The sequence below is a fragment of the Budorcas taxicolor genome, chromosome 7 (assembly GCF_023091745.1).
Source record: "Budorcas taxicolor isolate Tak-1 chromosome 7, Takin1.1, whole genome shotgun sequence".
Classification (NCBI taxonomy): Eukaryota; Metazoa; Chordata; class Mammalia; order Artiodactyla; family Bovidae; genus Budorcas; species Budorcas taxicolor.
The window spans coordinates 25020272-25041328 of record NC_068916.1 but is presented as its reverse complement, the minus strand read 5'-3'; the positions used below and the strand labels follow the sequence as shown (position 1 = coordinate 25041328).

General features: G+C 41.8%; 1 protein-coding gene across 1 annotated transcript; it reads left to right on the top strand.

Moving 5' to 3' along the window:
* The first annotated feature begins 26 nt into the window (after positions 1-26).
* Positions 27-20892, top strand: ISOC1 (isochorismatase domain containing 1). Its single transcript, XM_052643777.1, has 5 exons — positions 27-335; positions 10786-10905; positions 11013-11216; positions 13206-13322; positions 19830-20892. The coding sequence occupies exons 1-5, from the start codon at positions 27-29 to the stop codon at positions 19974-19976; spliced, it is 897 nt and encodes a 298-aa protein (XP_052499737.1). The 3' UTR covers positions 19977-20892.
* The last annotated feature ends 165 nt before the right edge of the window (positions 20893-21057 follow it).

Here is a 21057-nt window from a genome sequence, read left to right as displayed (position 1 = left end):
TCGGAGCTCGCAGACGCTCGGGGAACATGGCGGCGGCGGAGCCGGCGGTCCCGGCGCTCCCCGGCGGCGGCGGCGCGGGCGCGGGGGCGCCGTCGGGCACGGTCCCCGTGCTTTTCTGCTTCTCGGTCTTTGCGCGGCCCGCGACCGTGCCGCACGGCGCGGGCTACGAGCTCCTCATCCAGAAGTTCCTCAGCCTGTACGGCGACCAGATCGACATGCACCGCAAATTCGTGGTGCAGCTCTTCGCGGAGGAGTGGGGCCAGTACGTGGACCTGCCCAAGGGCTTCGCGGTGAGCGAGCGCTGCAAGGTGCGCCTCGTGCCGCTGCAGATCCAGGTGGGTCCCGCGGGAGGGCCGCGCGCCCCGCCGCTCCGGGTCCCCGTGCGTCCCCGTCCCCGCCGCGCTCCTCAGGTGCCCCGCGGCGGCCGGCCCCGCGCGCCTCGCCGACTGGGAAGGGCCGCGCCGGTGTCGCAAGCCTCGTGAATGGCCCAGCCCCGGCGCCTGTCCGAAGGTGACGGTCGCCGGCTGTCCTCCGCCAAGGATGGGGCGTGGGCCTCCCAGCTAGAGGCGGCGCGCGCGAACGCCCCCACGTGTGTGGTCCTCAGCCTCCCGCATCCGCTTTGTGTGCTGGGAGCAAGTCCCAGCCGCCTGCGTAACCCAAGGGCTGTGCAGAGTAGCTGTGTTTTCCTTTGGCGTGATGCAGAACCGGGGAAAAGAGGTTGTGCGGAGTGTCGGGCTTGGGATTTGTTCCCGGAGTTGTGTTCACCACTTGCGGAAACACAAACTTCTGGAGTCCTATCCTTTCACCCCTCCTTTTTCTCAGCTTTCAGCTCCTTTGATCTTCAGCCTTCCCTAAGTGAAATAACCGTGTTTAGCCTCTTCATAGTAACTGTCAGCTGAATCTGTTGATTACACGTATACATTTGACTGCCTTGAAAAAGTCATTCGAATCAGGCTGCAGTACCTTCTTAAATACCCAACTTTAGCCAGACCATTCTTTCCTGGTAGTGCTAGCTGGAAAAGTTGTTATACCTGAGGATCATTTTATAGCTTTTGAATATTTTTAAAAAGCCGTGTTCTTATACTGCACACATCTGCCTCCTGGGTTCTTTTTGTGCTCTGCTCAGAGGATTCACTCGAGGATTTACACTGTTGCAAAGCAAGAATAAAAGGTGTATTTTAGGTACTACACCATCAACAATTTTTTGGTTGAGAGACAGGTAAGCCATTTCTTTGGAAAACCAAACTGAAATGTGGGATTCAGGTTTAGAAGTCACTTTAATATTCAGGTGTCATTTCTGAGGATTGCCCTCTAGTTTTCTTTTCAGTTGTAGTTGTCTGAGGAATTGATCTTGTTTGCAATCACTCCAGCACCCAGTCCAGAAACTTCCAAAGCAGGTACTTTAATCAGAGGACAAAGGCTGTGAGATTACATGGTCAGCCCTTGATGAGCCAAAACGGAGGCAGGTACCTGGTGTCTGATACCCTAGAATTTGCCCTGCTCTTGGGAGTTTTGGTTGATAGAGGTTTACTACTCCCCATTTCTATGTCTTCAGGAGTGTTCATGGCGGACACTTTCTGCAGCCTTCCTTGTCAGTCTGTTTAGATTAATGCTGCCAAAAATACCGAAGAAGTTGGATGCACCTTTGACAAACCCATTAATAAAGGCGAGAATCCAAATACTAGCTGAAGAGATCTGGAGCTTTACTGAGGAGGCTGACTTCTTTGTGATGTGTTTCCTGTAGTGGTTGGGAGGGAAGGTGGGCTGTTACCTAAGAGATGTTATGCCAGACTGGTGCCCTTCTCAAGTCTTTAAGGCCTCCCCCTCTGCCAATAATAAGATTTTTTTTTTTTTTGGAAAAATTCAGTCTGGGTCTGACAACTCTTTTTAACTAAAGAAATTAATAATATGTATGTATATACCTGAGATGTCTTGTACATTCTCAAAAGGCATTATGTAATTCAGGACACGTGGCTTTTGAAATATTTTGCTTGGTATTGGAGATAAAATAATAGTTTAAGTTTTTGTGGTAATGTTTAAAATAATAATTATAGTAGCACTGCTCTGCCCCATCCTTTTGAAAATGTAATTATTTTTCATCAAATAGTCCAAGAATACCTAAGCATCTGTTACATGATACTTTAGATATTTTAAAGTATTTAAAATATTTTTATATTATTTCATTTTAGTAATCACAGTAGCTTGACTTCTTCAGCCAGGTGCCTCCCCAAGCTTAAAAATAGGTAACGTGGAGGGTTGCACACTCATACCATATATATCCATATGCTTATTCTAATACCTGTTTATCCCTTCCATATGAAGAGAGAGATATATGTATGTGTGTATACATGCTCACACACATGTATGTATATATGTGTGGATACTCCCAGAGGGAAAATGGAAGATATTTCTTTTCATGACCATTTTACTATATTTTTTGGAGCCCAGCTGTATAATCCTGAAGACATGGACATTTCATGGCTGGACAAGAACCTCAGAGTTCATTCTGCATTTGAGTGGCAGCTGTATGTGCCTGGCATAATGAATGTAAACAGGGATAAGACCAAATTCATGCTCCTTACCTAAAATCCTACTCCTTCATTTTGCCAAGGAGCAGAACATGTAGGAAATTGCCCAAGGTCCCAAGGTACATAAAGCATGCGAGGGTCCTACAGCTGGCCCCAGCATTCATGTTCTCTTTTCATGCTTAATGAATATATCAAGCAGAACGGGAAACAAGTCACAAACTTGGGCTTGTAATATCAGTTGTTTTGATGCTATTTATTGCTTCTGTGGAACAGATGCCTGTCAGTCAGAAAGACTCAAGGTGGCTGGTCAGGGAGACCATCCTCAGGGACAACAGGCTCCTTCTACCAGAGGCAGGGAGGAAGAGCGTGTTTGGCCACTTGCCATCCATGGCTTAAATAATGCCATTTGTGATTTTGGAGAAGGCCTTATAGCCTCTGCAGCTCTGGCTAACATCCTGTATATTCTAGAATGTATTCTCAGTTTCCACAGGGGCCTAAGTTTGCTTTTAGGCTTGTACTGACTGTTGCTAATAACCCTGCAAAACACACTGCCTGCACTGATGGTTGGTTAGCGGTTCTATGGGGATTCATCTTTAAGACCCCATTGCCAGTATTAGGCTATGATAACTTTTTAGTGTCTTCCTTTCTGAAATATTCTGTAACAGTGACCGAGTATCTGCTGACAGCTCAGGTAGCTAAAGACAGCTCATGTTTCAAGCACTTTTTATGTGTCTTCAGCTTTCTCAAAATGCTTGAAGTCTGAGGCATTTTGAGACAAAGGGGAGGAAATATAAATGAGAGGCTTATACAGGGGGAATTTAGGTCATTTTTATGACTTACAAGTGTTAATTTTTCACAAGGTATTTCCCAAGTATTAACTAATGGAGAATTCAACCCTGGAAGCTCATGTAAATTTGATATCATACCACTATCAGTGTATTTTTCCAGCTTGTCACCAGGGAAGACAGAGCCCAAGTAGAAGAGAGGAAGAAATGGACATGGTTAAGAATGACACCACTGAGAGTATTTTGCTTTGAGTACGTAGGAGGGAGGGCTCTGGCAGCTTTGTGTGGGCAGAAGATAAGGGCTTTCCTGGGAAGGTTATTTTGACCTTCTCTGAGGTGTTTAATTGGGAAGGGATTCTGCTCCAGGTTTTACTTTCTTGAAAGTGTATTAGTATGAAGATTATTTTAAACAGAGGTGTGGACATTTTATAGCTAGAAGGTGCCCCAGAGTTCAGGGTGGGAAGGAAGAGAAGGCATGGTTTTAAAAGAAACTGGAAAGGACTTGGGTCTCCCTTGGGCTTGCTAGTTGGAAGGTGATGACTTTGGATTTCAGAACCTTAACTGTGGAGTGTGTAGGAGGAGCAGGTAGATAAACCAATGCTCAGAACTCTTGAGTTAGAGAAGTAGGCAGGGCTTTTCTCAGGAGGCTGACAGTGTCAGGGGCTCTGGAGATAACAGCTGAATCCTAAGGGATTGTCTCTCGCCCACCCACTCGCCTTGTAAAAAATTTAACATTTCAAATTACTGCCCAAAGCGTTGTACACATTTTGCTCTTTGTGGATACATGAGAGGCTACCTTGGAGAAGGCAATGGCAACCCACTCTGGTACTCTTGCCTGGAAAATCCCATGGACGTAGGCTGTAGTCCATGGGTTCGCTTGAAGTCGAACACGACTGAGCCACTTCACTTTCACTTTTCACTTTCATGCATTGGAGAAGGAAATGGCAACCCACTCCAGTGTTCTTGCCTGGGGAATCCCAGGGACGGGGGAGCCTGGTGGGCTGCCATCTATGGGGTTGCACAGAGTCTGACATGTCTGAAGTGACTTAGCAGCAGCAGCAGCAGCAGAAAGGCTACCTATAAATAAACTGTGTGCCAGTGGAAGCTATGATCTATGTTTGGGAGTTTTTTTCTACATTTAATTTGCCAAGGGGAATTCAGTGTAGATTCAGATGTCACTGTGCTCCTGGGATCTGGTCAGCTTCACCGCCACCCCAACATCAGGTACGATGTAAAGAACCCCCCTGTCCTCAGCACTAAAATGGGTGGAGTTGGCTGGCCTCCTGTGAGCAGTTGGAAAGCTCAAACTTTTAACTGATAAGCTTGAGTTGTAATCTTAATGCCAGCTACATTAGTGTTCACAATAGGTGAGTAGGTTGCAAAATAAGAGTGAAATAAATATTCTCTTGCAGTCTAAATTAAAAAGCTCCAAACCTATTTTTCCAGAAGCAGATCATGTACCAATAGTAAGTCTTTTGGTAACATTTGGAAATCTACTTTATGAACCATTTCTTAATTCTATAGACTGTGCTAACAAGTTAGACGTTATCAGTGTTTCTCTATATATATTTCTTGGTTTCTTAATGGATCATATTAGTAGTAAGTGGTATTTTAACCTCATTATTGAAGAACCGTTTTTAACATGTCCTAAACTTGAAAGCACAGTGTACGTTTCCTATAAGAGGGATGCACAGTAACCTAATACTTTTATTGATGGATTTACATGAAACTGATTTAGTCTTTGAAATAGCCCTATGCGGCTGCTAAGTTGCTTCAGTCATGTCTGACTGTGCGACCCCATGGACTGCAGCGCACCAGGCTCCTCCGTCCCTGGGATTCTCCAGGCAAGAACACTGGAGTGGGGCGCCGTTGCCTTCTCCATAGCCCTGTGAGGTAGCAACTATTTTTATTACTTTGTTACAGATGGAAGTGAAGGTGTTTAGTTGTGTCTGACTCTTTGTGACCCCATGGACTGTAACCCACAGGGCTCCTCTGTCCATGGAATTTCCCAGCCAGGAATACTGGAGTGGGTTGCCATGCCCTCCTCCAGGGGATCTTCCCGACCCAGGGATTAAACTTGGGTCTCCCACATTGCAGATAGTTACTTTCAGAGCCACCAGCGAAGCCAGATTAAGAAGCTGCTGTTTAGAAATGTTAATAATTTGCAATTGAAATTAGTGAAGTTGACATTTGAACTCAGATTCTGATGCCCATGGACTGACCTGTATTGCCTGGGAGAGTCATGTCACAGGCCTCTGTTTTGAGTCAGTATTGAAACAAAGCCTTCCTGTACCTGTGATAGGTTTCCTTGGAAACACTTCTCAGTGAAATAATGATACCCCATATTCCCTTCTGGACCCCTCTGCCAAGCACATCATGCCTATATTGTTGCTCTAATAGACTACTAAAATTTTCAAAACACCACATTCACAAGTTCAAACTCCAGTCATTTCTAAAGATACACAGTTTACGCACTGTAGTCACTTGCTCGGGTGCTGCTGTAACAGAGTACTACAGACTGAGTAGCTTATATAACCAAAATTTATTTTCTCACAGTTCTAAAAGCTTTAGGTCAGATTTGGGTCCTTGTGAGGACTGTGGGGGAGAAGATGTTTCGTGCCTCCCCTGGCTTTTGGTGGTAGGTTGGCCATCTTTGGCATGGCTTCACTTGTAGACGAGCCACACTGATCTCTGCCTTCATGTTCACATGGCCTTCTCTGTGCTCAGATTTCCCTTCTTAATGAGGATGCCTCTCATGTTGGATGAGGCATCCACCTGAGTTGAGAAGATCCGCTAGAGGAGGAAATGGCAACCCACTCTAATATTCTTGGCTGGGAAATTCCATGGACAGAGGAACCTGATGGGCTGCCATCCAGGGGGTCACAAAGAGTTGGGACACAACTGAGCACGCACGCAGATGCTGCTCCAGTGTGACCTCGTCTTAACTGACTGTGTTTTCAGTGACTGTTTCCAAATAAGGCAATACTGGGGTGCAACACTGGAGGTCAGGAATTCAGCATCTGAGTTTCGGAGCACACAGTTCAAGACACAACTCTCACCATGTACTACGTTTATGGAGAGATCAGAAGTGGCACACCACACATCACTGAACAAGACCAGCCATCATGTTTGTGCCTGTCCCGAGAAACCAGGGGGACCAAGCAAGGGAGGAGCAGATCCTTGCAGATGTAGCAGCTGTTGTTAGAAAAGGGTCAGGTCACATGTGGATGTGAAGCAGGGTGAGTACTGTTATGATCACGGTAGTCATGGAATTTGGGGATGAAGAGTCTTTTGACTGTGAAATCTAAGGTCAAAGTCTAGCTATGACAGTTAAGAAAGTGGGCAAAAATTTTATACTTGGAATTTGTCTTAAACGATTGCTTGAGGACGCCATTGATTGTAATCAACTTTTTGTGTTGAAATATGTATTCAACACATTAAAATACATATTTTTAATGTATGTGTGTATAGTGATGTATATAGATAGATAAATATATGAAGGTGTGTGTATGTAAACATTTTTATATGTGAATTCTTCAGACTTCCTGAATATGTGTTGATCTCTAATTGCTACACGTTTACCTATGACACCATTTGGTCAAGTCCACTTGTAATTTGCTTTCTTGGAGTTGCAACACTCCAAGCAGTGCTGATGATGAGCAGCACTTTTAGTTATCTACAAGGTTTCGGTGTAAGAGGAGTTTCTGAGTCAAATTATGAAGTCCCTGGATTATAGAGTCAGTGTGTAATTTAACAGTTATTGAAATTTTTGTGGAGTTGGGGTGGATAAGGGGTTGATTGGATGTAGTTAGAGATTTTCAGTAGTTGTTTTTTTTTTTTGGTAGCCTCAGCTCCTCCTTTTTCTCCCTTGTATGGTATGGAGATTATTCATAAAGTAGTGGCTCTTCTCGCTACTCTTAGGACATAGGGAGACCATTTAATATTTTTTACTTAAATTTTTTAGAATAGTGTTGATTTACAAGGAGAGTTGCAAAGATAATACAGAGAACTCCTGCATATGTGACGTAGTTTCCCCTCTTGCCAACATCTCCATCACTGTGGCATATTTGTCACAACTGAAGAACCAACGCTGCTGCTAAGTCGCTTCAGTTGTGTCCGACTCTGTGCGACCCCATAGACGGCAGCCCACCAGGCTCCCCTGTCCCTGGGATTCTCCAGGCAAGAACACTGGAGTGGGTTGCCATTTCCTTCTCTAATGCATGAAAGTGAAAAGTGAAAGTGAAGTCGCTCAGTCATGTCCGACCCTCAGCGACCCCATGGACTGCAGCCTTCCAGGCTCCTCCGTCCATGGGATTTTCGAGGCAAGAGCACTGGAGTGGGGTGCCATTGCCTTCTCTGAAAGAACCAACGTTAGTACATTACTATTCGCTGAGTGCCACACTTTAGTCAGATTTCACAGGCTTTTCCCTAATGTCCTCTTTCTGCTCCAGGATCCAATCCAGGATACTAGTTATGTTTAGTTGCCACATCTCCTTAGGCTCCTCTAGGTTATGACAGTTCCTCAAAGCTTCGTTGTTTTTAATGAGCTTGACAATTCTGAGAAGTACTGATTAGATATTTTGGTCGAATGATCTCAGTTTGGGTTTATCTGCTGTTTTCTCAGTGCTTAAAGGGTTGTGGGATTTTGAGAGAAAGATCATGAAGGTCATTCTCATCACATATCCAGGCTGAATACCATCACCGTGACTTCACTGATTGCCTCAGTCTTGATGGCCTGGCTGAGACCGTATTCATAATTACCCTCTCACTCGATTCTCTATTATGAGGAAGCAAATTGCTCAGTGCAGGCCACATTCAAGGGGTGTCTACTCCTGGAGAGGAGAATATCTAGGCATTTTTGTTTCACAAAATTATAACCAGTCATCTCTGCCCTCACCCCCTGTCTCTGTGGCTTCTTCTTTAACTGAAAGTTTAGAGATGATGGATTCCTCTGTTGGAAATGATTTCAGGGCCGCCTTTGCTAACCTCCTCTAATATGACATATGTCTGATGAGGTCCCCTGCCCAGAACAGCTGTAATGAGGTGTTGGGAAGCACCAGGTAACAGGAACCCTGGGAGACCACAACTCTGAATAATCTAGGATTTCTGAGTAGGTATGGTTTTATTCCTTTAACATCCCAATATTCAGTAGTTTGACCATTTTATATGGTAGACCTGAAATATTATGTAACTGATTTTCTTAATGAATGTAAGACAATGATTTTGTCTCAGTTTATAACTTAACATACAGCTTGTTACTCCTTCATTGGAGTCTAGACTGAGAACTGGTTGAGTTTTGATCCGCATTTACTGTATTTTGAATCTCTTCTTCCTCGGCTGTTACTCCTTGCTGCTATCCGTTTGCCTATCTTCAGCAAACTTTCACATTTGCTGTTTCTAACGTTATGTTAATTTATAATCCAGCCTTCCGAACTTGTTAGGAATGTATACAGAGTTAGTCCTTACAGTCTGAGATGAGACCTGAGAGCTGGAGATGCAAGTAAGCATAGGCTCTCAGTGTGTTAGTGCATGGCTATCCAGCATACCCTGGCAACTTCACAGAGTTTTATTTTGCCTGCTTGCTGGTCTTCGTATGTTGTAGAAAGGCAGGATTGCTGAGTTGCATTGCAGTTGTTTTAAACAGGGCCATTGCAGCTAAACCGCTTTTCATAGTGTTCCTTCAACACATCATTTTTCACTAGGGACCCCTGGTTCAAATTTCTAAAATTATATATATATATATATATGGATTTTGAGCCAAGATTTAATATTTACTGAGAATTTAAGATACATGATCATAAATAGTGGTTGATTTTCAACCTAGTACCCTGAGTACTTATATAGTCATCAGATTCATTGCTTTTGATAATGACTGAAATGGAAGCATGGTACTTGCATTAAAAATTTAAGTAAAGAAGCAGCCAAAGATGAGCATATATAATTCAAAATGCTTGAATATTTATTTTAAACATTCCTAATTGACAGAGTAGAAAAACCCTCTACGTAGTTTTAGAATTACAGATGGTACTTCCATTCTCACATGGACATGGTGTTGGACTGCATGTGGTTAATCAGTACACATCTGTAGAGTTAATACCAGAGGGAGATTAAGGTGCCAGAGTCCTTCAGACCAGGATGCAGATAAATAAAGTACATACTGACTAGAGCAGTCATACTGCTAAGGATCAAAGATTCCTCTTAACGATGCATTTAATTCTTGGAGTAATTGTTTCTTAAGTGTGATACATGTGCCGAGGTACTAAGGCAGGGTCTAGAGTCAGGCTGGTGGTGAAGCCACCACCTTTGTAATCAGGACTCAGGTTTCTCTAGAAAATTAGAAATAATTATTATCTGTTGGTGGTTTATGTTCATTAGAGGGGAGCCTTAAGAGGTACCAAGAGTAGTGGCATGGCCTCATTCAGGATCAAACTGCGTGCTTTCCAGAGCTTCTCTAATTTGAGAAGGTGGGGAAAAAAAGCACAGTGGGTTTTTCAGCACTCAGATTAAATTCTTGTATTTAACAGTGATTTTTCACTTTCTGGGAGATCCATGTTGGGCCCAAGTTATTGTAGTAGACCAACTACAGCAATGAATATAAAGCTTGGTAACCTAATACCCAATTTTCATCTTGATTCATTGATTTTCTTGATTGTGATAAACATGTGTAAGAATTGAGATGTCAGGTTTGTGTCTCTCCATTTGACGGTGGTGATGTGGTTGGCATCATTTCATTGCTTTTTTTTTTGGAACTCTTTAGATGGTATTGAGAATACTGATTTAATATTTCTGTCTTGATGGTAGCAGTAATTCTAGGTTTTATTTTTTTTTTTCATTTTTTGTTCCACAGTCTCTGCTGCAGATTATTTTAAATTTTATTCCTTGTACTTGTAAGCAATATTGTCATCAAATTTAAGTTTTTTTTTTTACTGTTTTTTATTATAAAAGTAATACATACTTTTAAATAACATTTAGCAAATGTTTTAAAATAGCATTTGAAAAACAGAAGAAAGGTATTAAGAAAAAATATTATCAGCATCCCTAACTGTGTAACCACTTGTCAATATTTTCATATATTTACTTCTTTTTATTCATATGTTTAGAGTTTTGAAATACTATTGAACTGTGTGCTTTTTAAAATTAACATTAGATTATAAGCATGTCTTCTTAGAGGTGTGCATTTTTTGAAAACATATGCATATGCTATTTTAATAGGCTAAACATGTTTTGTGAAATCATTTTTTGTATTGTCAGTTCTTGGTTTATTTCAAATTTTCACTATTAAAAGCAATTCAGTGGACATCTTTGGGGATAATTTTTTTCCTATTATTCATATCGTTTCTTCTAAACAATAGTTGTTATAATTGACCTAATGGGTCAAACAGTAGGAATGTTTTTCTCTCTTTACTGACCTCCAGCTGAAAATAAAGGTCACTGTATAACAAATGCTAAATCATTCTTTCTTTTTTCCTCAGCTCACTACCCTGGGAAATCTTACACCTTCAAGCACTGTGTTTTTCTGCTGTGATATGCAAGAAAGGTTCAGACCAGCCATCAAGTATTTTGGAGATATTATTAGTGTGGGACAGAGATTGGTATGCTCACTTGTTTATTTTTTCCAATTTGCTGAAGCATGATATACATTCATACACAAATGTATGTATATTGGTACTTATCTTTGTGCTTTTTATTTCCCCCCCAGTTACAAGGGGCCCGGATTTTAGGAATTCCAGTTATTGTAACAGAACAGTACCCTAAAGGTCTTGGAAGCACTGTTCAAGAAATTGATTTAACAGGTGTAAAGCTGGTACTTCCAAAGACCAAATTTTCAATGGTATTACCAGAAGTGGAAGCAGCATTAGCAGAGATTCCTGGAGTCAGGAGTGTTGTGTTGTTTGGAGTAGAAGTAAGTACCACTTGTTCTGTTTTGGACACAATATCATTTGTAGAAAACTTGTTATCTCCAGAATGTGATTTTGTATAGAATAATGTGTGTTTGTTAGTCACTCAGTCCTGTCCAACTTTTTGCAACCCCATGGACTGTAGCCCACCAGGCTCCTTTGTCCATGGGATTCTCCCGGCAGAAATACTGGAGTGGGCTGCCATTTCTTTCTCCATGTATATAGAATACTGTATAGGTAAACAGAGCTTCCCTGTTGGTTCAGTGGTAAAGACCCCACCTGCCAGTGCAGGAGACATGAGTTTGATCCCTAGGTTGGGAATCCCTGGAGAAGGAAATGGCAACCCACTCCGGTATACTTGCTTGGAGAATCCCATGGACAGAGGAGCCTTGCGGCTACAGTCCATGGGGTCCAAAAAGAGTCAGACATGACTTAGTGACTAAACAGCAACAACTGATAGAAAATAACCCACACCATTTATTCAATGTTGACTATTGGCCTGTCACTGGTCCAGACACTCTTCTATCCTTTAATTTGTTAAACTCTCAGAACAATCCTCTGATCTAAGTACTTTTGGTCTCCTCATATTATAGCGATGGGGAACCTTAAACACAGATGCTGTGCGTCTTGCTCAAGGTCATACAGTTAGTTAAAGGACCGAGTTGCATTTGAATCTAGGTTGATTGATCTTCGGGCCTTTACTTTGAACCACTACTCAGAACACACTTTCATCAAAGATAATATGTTTACTTATATAGGAGTTCCTCTTGGTCATGGTTTTGTTCTAGAAAACCTTAGAGGTCATGTAGCTCATTGTCCTTCACATTTGAATCATGTACTTTTTTTTTTTTAAGGAAAAAATATATTCATGGATTCTTAATGCTGATTAAAATGATTTTGGGGGTTTTTTCACATGTAGAAGCAGAATATAAGTATTTATTCATAGCTTGTAAGAACCTCTTGAGCTGAAATTATAAAATTATGAAAACCATAAAAACAATGAAATGCAAATAATTTAAGACACCCATGATGTTTTGATAGTAGGTTTCATAGTAGTAGGTTTTAATAGTAGAAAGATGTATCCTCAGTTTTATATGTATATTAAATATTTCTGTATTTTGACTTCAATACTGACAAAATAAAAGAAGCCTATTTGTATAAATATGTCATGCCAAATCTTGTTGCTGACTTTTATACTTTTTCTTATTTGTTTATCATTATTAGCTCTTACGTGTAATCAAAATCATCTTTGAGCAGTCCTCCAGTGCTAACTTTAATGACTTGTTAGTCGATAATTTTCCGTGGCTCTCTTGTCATGTGAAGATAAAGTCAGCTTTGTCGCATTATTAAAATCTGCTTTCATTGCTTATATAATCCACTTATTGTTGGAGTCTGTTTTTACTCTTTATTCCCTGCCAATGAATTATACAAGTTTGTACTTAGATGGTATCTGTATAATGCATTTGCTGGTGATGTATACTGGGTATTTTTTGCCTAAGCTATAAGTTATTTTTAATTTGACCTACCGTTACTACTGGGTGCCTTGTAACAACTCAGTTTTCCCACCAGTATCTCAGTCGACAGTACTGCAGACTCATTCTTTGTGTCAGGCATTTGGTGTGAAAACAGAAATAAACCCAACTGCGAGTGGCATCAAAACTGAGCGGTAGTAGTCAGCTGAATGAAGGTCATCCAGATGAGACACAGATGAAAATATCAGAAAAAAAAATGCTCACAGAGCTGTAAGAATATGTTCAAGGTTCTCAGTACAAAGACCCAATGCTGATGTAATTCAGTTCCTGACTTTACAAAGAGGAAACAAAGCCAGAGATGCTGTTTGTGCTCTAGATCACTGGTGGGTCGAAGGCAAAACTCGATGTAGGACGGGGTCGTTAGGCCTGTGGTGCTCTTTCGGCTCTACTGTACTGCTGCACATTTGTAAAACACTTGTCGTTTATCACAGTGTTACATATGGGTTTTTCCTTTCCATCTAGACTCATGTGTGCATCCAGCAGACAGCTCTGGAGCTCGTTGGCCGAGGTATCGAGGTTCACATTGTTGCTGATGCCACGTCATCGAGAAGCATGATGGACAGGATGTTTGCCCTTGAGGTAATTGTCCTGTTTTAAAATAGTTCATTTACCAAGGCTTTCAGATAAATTTGGAGAATATCAAACATGTAACAGCAATGAAAATTTACCTCTTAACTTTGAGCTTGGTCTGACAATAATCAGACTCACCGATTTCCAAGGTCTCCACTGTGTACAACCAGCCTCTAAGATCTCACCATCATATCCTGTTTCACATCTGCTCTGTTTTTATTTCTAGTGATGCTAAACACTCCTTTACATCTTCTGTCCTAACTTTACTATAGTTTTGCACAGGAAGTAAGAGGTATTCTAGAACTATTTAAAGATTTGCAAATTAAAAGCAGCTCATCTAGGCTTAACTTGATCAAGATCTATCCAGAACCTAGTGCCTCGTGGGCCTCAGGCTGGTTCAGCTGAGATTTGTGTAGATTTCCTCAGACTTGGATTTCTGGGAATAGGCGTGTCACTGACTGTGGGCGTCACTCACACACAGTGTTTAATGGCTCTCTGCGTGGCGTGTCAGTGGTTTTCATCAGCGTTGCATAACAGTAGCCTTACGTAAGCAATTCCTATTCCGAGACTATTGAAGAGCAAACTCCCACAATTAATCCTTTGAAATCCTTCACATTGTGGATCTCTGTCTGTTTTGTTTAATTCTAATTCTATCATAATTTTAAAGTCATGTCAATCTGGACTTGAATTGCTGAGTTTTTAACTAATTAGTTTTATTGAGAATGGAAAATGTAGATTTTTTTTTTCTTTTTTTTGAGACTCTCCAGTGTTTCACGCATAAGCTGACCTATGAGCCACGTTCTCTGTAGGTTGCTCAGTCATCTCTCGTAGTCTAAAATGTTCCCCAGGGTGGTGAGTTTGGCAAATAAGAATAAGAAAGAAAGACGAAGGGTCAAGTCAGTGAGGAGGGCTGATGTGGAAGCCGACAGGGTAGCTGGCAGCAGCAGTGCTTTCAAAGCCCTGGTTGGCCATCCCTTCTTTTATTCCTGAACAGGGAGGTTTTATTAATTTTATTCAACGATTTTCAAGTCCATTTGGACTATTAGGTTCTCTGGTTAGTTTGATACTAGGTATTGCTTCTTCCCCTCTCAGCAGAGATCTTTAAGCTCTCCTTACAGTCAGAGTTAATCAACTAACACTTTTCAAATTTTCTTAGTAATCTGATCCGTCGTGCCTCAACAGGCAGTTGTTTTCCTCCATGAATAACCTTTATGGTAATGCTGAGGTCCAGAACTTGAAGTGTTCCCAAGGAAGCAAAGAACTTAAGAACATATAAAACCAGAAATTTTCCTTTCTTGTAAAGAGATTTTAAGAACTTTTGTCCTGCGTTCATTTACATTTTTCAGACATGTCTTTATTATGCCATTTATTACAGAAAGTTGTTATTGCTGGCAATTCTTTTACCAAGACTCAGAATAAAACAGTTGGCCTTTTAATACCTGAGCCTCCTTCTTTCAGAGGTAGCCTGTAATCTTACTGATCAGGAGTCCAAGCAGTAGAGGGATAATATGGTTTTGAATGCAGGTTCTGGCATTTCGTAAATTTGTGTCCTTGGGCAAATCACCTAATATCTTTGCCTTAGGTTTCAAGTTAGTGATATGTAATAAAATTCATATTTTTATGGCAAAATAGAAAAATTTAAACTTGAAAAAGTTCTCTTTGCCCTTTGGTTTCCTCTTTCCCCCCTACTCTGTATACACATTATGCCTTAAGCACATCTTGAGAAGAAACACCTGTAAAGAGTAGACAGCTCCTTAAAAGATAATACTCCCTCTTGACTGTCTCAAGGGTCATGTGACCCGCCACAGTGGCGCTTGGATCTGGATTCTATAAACTGTCAATAACTTATCATTTCGTGTATAGCCCTCTGTCTCAAAAAACTTACATAACGGTGCTTTGATTTCTGATGGGCGAAACTGTTCTCAGAGTTTTCTGAGGGGCTGTTCCCAGGTTATGATCATCATCTTCACTTGAGTAAAATTTTCCATTCCTTTTTTAGATCAACTGATTAATTTTTTTTGTCAGCAGTGAAATAGAAATAGTAATAGTCATTACGTGGGAGGATTTTTGTAAGAATTAAATGAAATAATGTATTGGTAGTACTTCGTGTCTGTCACAATAAACACTCAAGTGTTAGCTGTTGCTTTTATTTTTACTGTAGCTCTTATTTTTTTCTTCATGAGCTCCTTCCAGTCAGAAATATATAAGCATGTATCAACTTCCAAGACCCACAAGGGACTAGTCTTGAGAAGTTGTGAGGAGGGAAGGAAAAAATATGGGCTGGGGTAGATTTCTGCCTGCAGTGCAGAAGACATAGGAGGCGTAGGTTCGATTCCTAGGTCGGGAAGATCCCCTCGAGGAGGGCATGGCAACCCACTCCAATATTCTTGCCGGGAGAATCCCATGGGCAGAGAGGCCTGGTGGGCTACAGTCCATAGGATCGCAACATGACTGAAGTGACTGAGCTTGCACGGAACAGCCAGCATTGCTTGGGGTTGCAGTGCTGAGGTTGGAGGGGAGAGAAGCAGGTCGAGAGGTGATGAGGGAAGAAGATCCACATTTCAGACCTTTCCTCTCAGTCTGAAGTTTCTATGGAGGTGTTTTAGTTAGTCCCTCAGTCCTTGGAAGAAACGTTCAGTTTCCTGTTTTCTTCTGTGACTGTGAAAGTGAAACAGCGATCTGGTCAGCTCCCCTTCTTCTCTTTCCCATGAGAAACACAACTACTCAAGATCATTCCTGAGACTCCCCACCCTGCCTGTTCAGATCGTTAAACTAATAAGATTTATCGTTACCGTTATTAAAACTTCTGTGCTGGGATCTGTGGTGTGTGTTCTACTCCTCAGAATGTTTTGAGCTACCATCTGTCAGGCGTTTTTCTTTCAACTTACAGTTGCAGGGTAAATGTGGGAGAAGACGGGATAAAACCCTCTCTTGAACTTGATGTCCTTGTACTTCTGGAAAGTTGTTAAGTGTTGCTTGGGATTTTAATGGGTTTAGTCTTTTTTTTTTTTTTTTTTCCTCCTCTGCCCTCTAGGAGGCTGTCATGTATTTTTAGGTTTGTGGGTCAGAGTTACCTTTCTTTTCCTTTGGCCTAGTTGGACTGACTTTGTAAGTCTAAAGGAAGAACTCTGGAAGTCTATTAAGCCAAGTACCCATTTGCATTAAACAGCTGGAGTTTTAATTGTCCCTCTTTTAAGCCAGGAGATGAAGTGAGTTTGGGGCCAGTGTCCTAGGTGTCCTCACAGTTCAAGGTGGTGAGTGGCAGCCTGCCTGTGTCTGGATTGAGTGCCCTGTTCTCTTTCTGCTCAAGCACCGTTTCCAGTTGGTGCTGGGCGGGCACCGTGGCAAGATGTGTTAGCCTGATCTTAGCATTCTTAGCAAAGGCATGAGCCACGCCTTCCCCTAACACAGGTTCTCGGCTTGATTATTATTTTTGGTTGTTGTTGTTTTTTTTTTTTTGACCACACCTCGAGGCAGTGAAACTTGTGCCCCCAGCAGTGGAGGCATAGTCGTAACCACCGGACCTCCAGGGAAATCCCGTGGCTTGATTACTTTTGAATATGCGCAATATTGGCCGTACTTTATTGTTGAAGTTAAGAAATTTTATGTAGGTTTCTGTTTACTAAAATGTTCTCGTGTGTGTGCCTCTTGCTTTCCAGCTTGCCCCTGCCTTGGTCTCTTAGCATTCCTGAGAGCTGTTGGCTTAGGGTGGACCCGGTTCTGGTCAGCAGAGCACTGTGAGAAGCTGTGTCTTTGCTGGGTCATTGCATTTCTTTCTCAGACCTGGGAACACTTTTCTGATCTTCCTGCCTCATGAAAGAACTAGAAAGATTACTGAGAAATGACCTTCGTTAGCACTTTGGAGTATAGAAAGCAGTTCCACAGACACTGAAAGTATGATTCAGATTCAGGCTGACTCATTGAAAGGCCACTGATTCAAGGGAACAGTAAGGAAGGCAGGCCAGCCAGGGAGAGAGCTGGGTTTAGGTGACTTGCCGTTCAGGGCCCTGAGACACAGCTCATCTTATATTTATTGCCCACCCTCCTGTCTGAAGCAACCATACAGTCCTTTTAGATTTCTAAGGGTTTTGACTTGACAGTCAGAAGTTTACTGAAAAGCAAGGAGGAGGAAATTAGTCTCCAGAAGTCTTTAAAAAGCTCAGAGGCAACTCATCGTCTGGTATTTGTTCCAACGTAAAGGACACTGGTGGAGAAGGAAATGGCAACCCACTCCAGTGTTCTTGCCTAGAGAATCCCAGGGATGGGGGAGCCTGGTGGGCTGCAGTTCATGGGGTCGCTAGGAGTCGGATACAACTGAGCGGCTTCATTTTCACTTTTCACTTTCATGCATTGGAGAAGGAAATGGCAACCCACTCCAGTGTTCTTGCCTAGAGAATCCCAGGGATGGGGGAGCCTGGTGGGCTGCCATCTATGGGGTTGCACAGAGTCGGACACAAGTGAAGCGACTTAGCAGCAGCAGCAGCAGCAAAGGACACTGGCAGCCTTGCTTATTTCTTCTTCTTTCCTCTGTGACTCTGCTGTTTTTTTTCATTTCTCAAGACTTGTGATCAGCTGCTCCTCACACTCCTCTTTTCTGGTGGTTGAGCCCGAACTTGCTATCTGATAAGTAGGCTACGGCTTATACTCCCTTCTCCGTCCTTGGGGATAAAAAGGAAGAGGGTGCCAGTGAGACAGTTGGGACTATGGATCTACAGCCATTTGAAGGCTTTACTTTGGCTCCATTGAGATGTCCTATTTATTCAAGTGATGCCCGTTATGATACGACACTGATTCACATGTTTTTTCCTAACTTTCTTAGGAATTGTGTCTAAACACCTCATCTTTTACCGCTCTTAACAGTGGGTGTTTCATGGGATGACAGTTTGTCTCCTTTTTCCCCTAGGGTTTCTGAGAAATATATCCAGAAAATGGGTCTCTGCCCTAGAATTCTCTTCCTATCCCCGCTCCCACTCTTTTCTATGCTTTCTCTTCTTTGCCTTCCTTCCCTTTTCCCTCTTCATCCCTCCTGCGTACTCTCTGTTTGTCCCCACCTTAAGATGTCTGTCCTTAGCTCTTTATTATGATTCCACTGAGACAGTGTAGCAAGGATGTTCTTTGACGTGTCGGTGAAACTCTGTACAAACTTAAATTTTATACTCTTGTTTGTGATTCTGAAAAGCTTATGATAGTGGCAAGGGTGGTGGTTCTGTTATCATTCAGGGGGATGTTCCTTAACCTCACATGAGGCTTTTCTGCCACCGGTGTTTTACTTATGGTATATGAGTAGGTATGCTGCTAAGTCACTTCGGTCGTGTCCGACTCTGTGCGACCCCATAGACAGCAGCCCGCCAGGCTCCCCCGTTCCTGGGATTCTCCAGGTGAAAACACTGGACTGGGTTGCCATTTCCTTCTCCAATGCATGAAAGTGAAAAGTGAAAGTGAAGTCACTCAGTTGTGTCCAACCCTTAGCGACCCCATGGACTGCAGCCTTCTAGGCTCCTCCGTCCATGGGATTTTCCAGGCAAGAGTACTGGAGTGGGGTGCCATTGCCTTCTCCAGAAGTAGGTATACAGTTTAACATAGGGTATACCAGTAATTGCAGCCATGAAATAAAGACGCTTACTCCTTGGAAGCAAAGTTATGACCAACCTAGATAGCATATTCAAAAGCAGAGACATTACTTTGCCAACAAAGGTCCATCTAGTCAAGGCTATGGTTTTTCCAGTAGTCATGTATGGATGCGAGAGTTGGACTGTGAAGAAAGCTGAGCGCCGAAGAATTGATGCTTTTGAACTATGGTGTTGAAGAAGACTCTTGAGAGTCCTTTGGACTATAGGAGAATCAACCAGTCCATTCTAAAGGAGATCAGTCCTGGGTGTTCTTTGGAAGGACTGATGCTAAAGCTGAAACTCCAGTACTTTGGCCACCTCATGCAAAGAGTTGAGTCATTGGAAAAGACTCTGATGCTGGGAAGGATTGGGGGCAGAAGGAGAAGGGGACATCAGAGGATGAGATGGCTGGATGGCATCACTGACTCGATGGACATGAGTTTGAGTGAACTCCTGGAGTTGGTGATGGACAGGGAGGCCTGGTGTGCTGCAGTTCATGGGGTCTCAAAGAGTCAGACATGACTGAGCGACTGAACTGAACTGATATAGTTTAATGTCAGATATTTGGAGAGAGGGAAAAATAATTTAAGAAACATTGTTTTACAGTCCTTAGCCTTGATCCCTTCTGTCTCTGGCACATCTGAGTCATTATATTGGCTACCTTTTTTCTTTTCCTTATAATGTTAGTAGTTGGGACTAATATTAATAATATTGAGAATCATCCTCATGGGTTTCTGGTATGGCTGGTTTGAACTCTCTCCTCATCACTGAATTTGATGTATGGCTGAGCGCCGTGGTTTTGATAGACAACACTAGCATGTCTCACTGTGCTTTTTGCTGTTTTAATATGGTGTTCATTCTCATGCTTATTTCTTGATTTGTGTCTATCTTTTTTTTTTTCCTTAAGCGTCTTGCTCGAACCGGGATCATTGTGACTACAAGTGAGGCTGTTCTGCTACAGCTGGTGGCTGATAAAGACCATCCAAAATTCAAGGAAATTCAGAATCTAATTAAGGCGAGTGCCCCAGAGTCGGGTCTGCTTTCCAAAGTATAAGACATGTGGAGGACTGGTATGCTACTCACTGTCAGATGACAGGACTGTAAGCCCGGACAAGCTCTTGTCTCTTGTAGAATTAAAATGTTAAGTCAAAAATTGGCTCCTTTTTTGCGCCTCTTAGTAAAACTTAACCAGTTAGACTGTTTGGGTACCAGCATTTAGTTACACATGTCAAAGGCTTCAGGTGCTGCTTAACTTCTTTTTACGTTAATGTGCTTTTATTTATTAAAAAAAGTTATAATGGAGGTGCCTGTTTTGTCTATACGGTATACACTGATCATATTTTCAAAAGTGCACACTCTTGTGAAGTTTTCCTATACTCTCACAAAGACAGGAATCTCCCAGTAACGGTTTGACTTTTGTATCATTGTAAGATGTATGTTATGATGTTAATATGGATTTTAACAGTGCTTTTACTTTACAGGTTGATTGAAGTAGGATTATTATATGAGAATTTGAAAACAGGACTCTGGATCTTGTTACCCTTTTCACTCACAATGCAGTCAAGTTATTTATTAAGTTGCATTGGTTTAACCAGACGAAGTCATGTTGGATAATTATATACCTTTCTTAATTATGTTGATTTTCTTGTTCTGCTCACCATCACTAATTCTCTGTTAATGTTCTCTTTTTTAAATTGAATCTTTTACCTAGAAGGACTCATTGGGTTATTACTTGTATTTTTGATTTTGTAAACAGATGGAATGATGGCAATGTCATGTCACTTGTAGAGGGCTCTTTTAAGATCTTTGAAGTATTACTTTAGCTGAATAGCTTTATAACCGTCTTGAATATATCTTCTAATATGCACTAGATTTAGCAAAAAGATAAAGACTGGATAAAATGTAGTTTTGAAACATCCATCTTCTTGTTGGATATTTTCTCCACATAACATCCAATTACTGTTAATGCAAAAGGTCTCAGTAATAATTTGGTAGTATTAATTTTGTAGTGATTACTGCCATTCAATAAATTTATTTTCATTTAATACTTATTATAGGGTTTTACAACCTTTTTTTAATGTTATGTGAAACATGAAACATGTCTGTCTTTTATATTAAAGTAATTAAAGAAAATG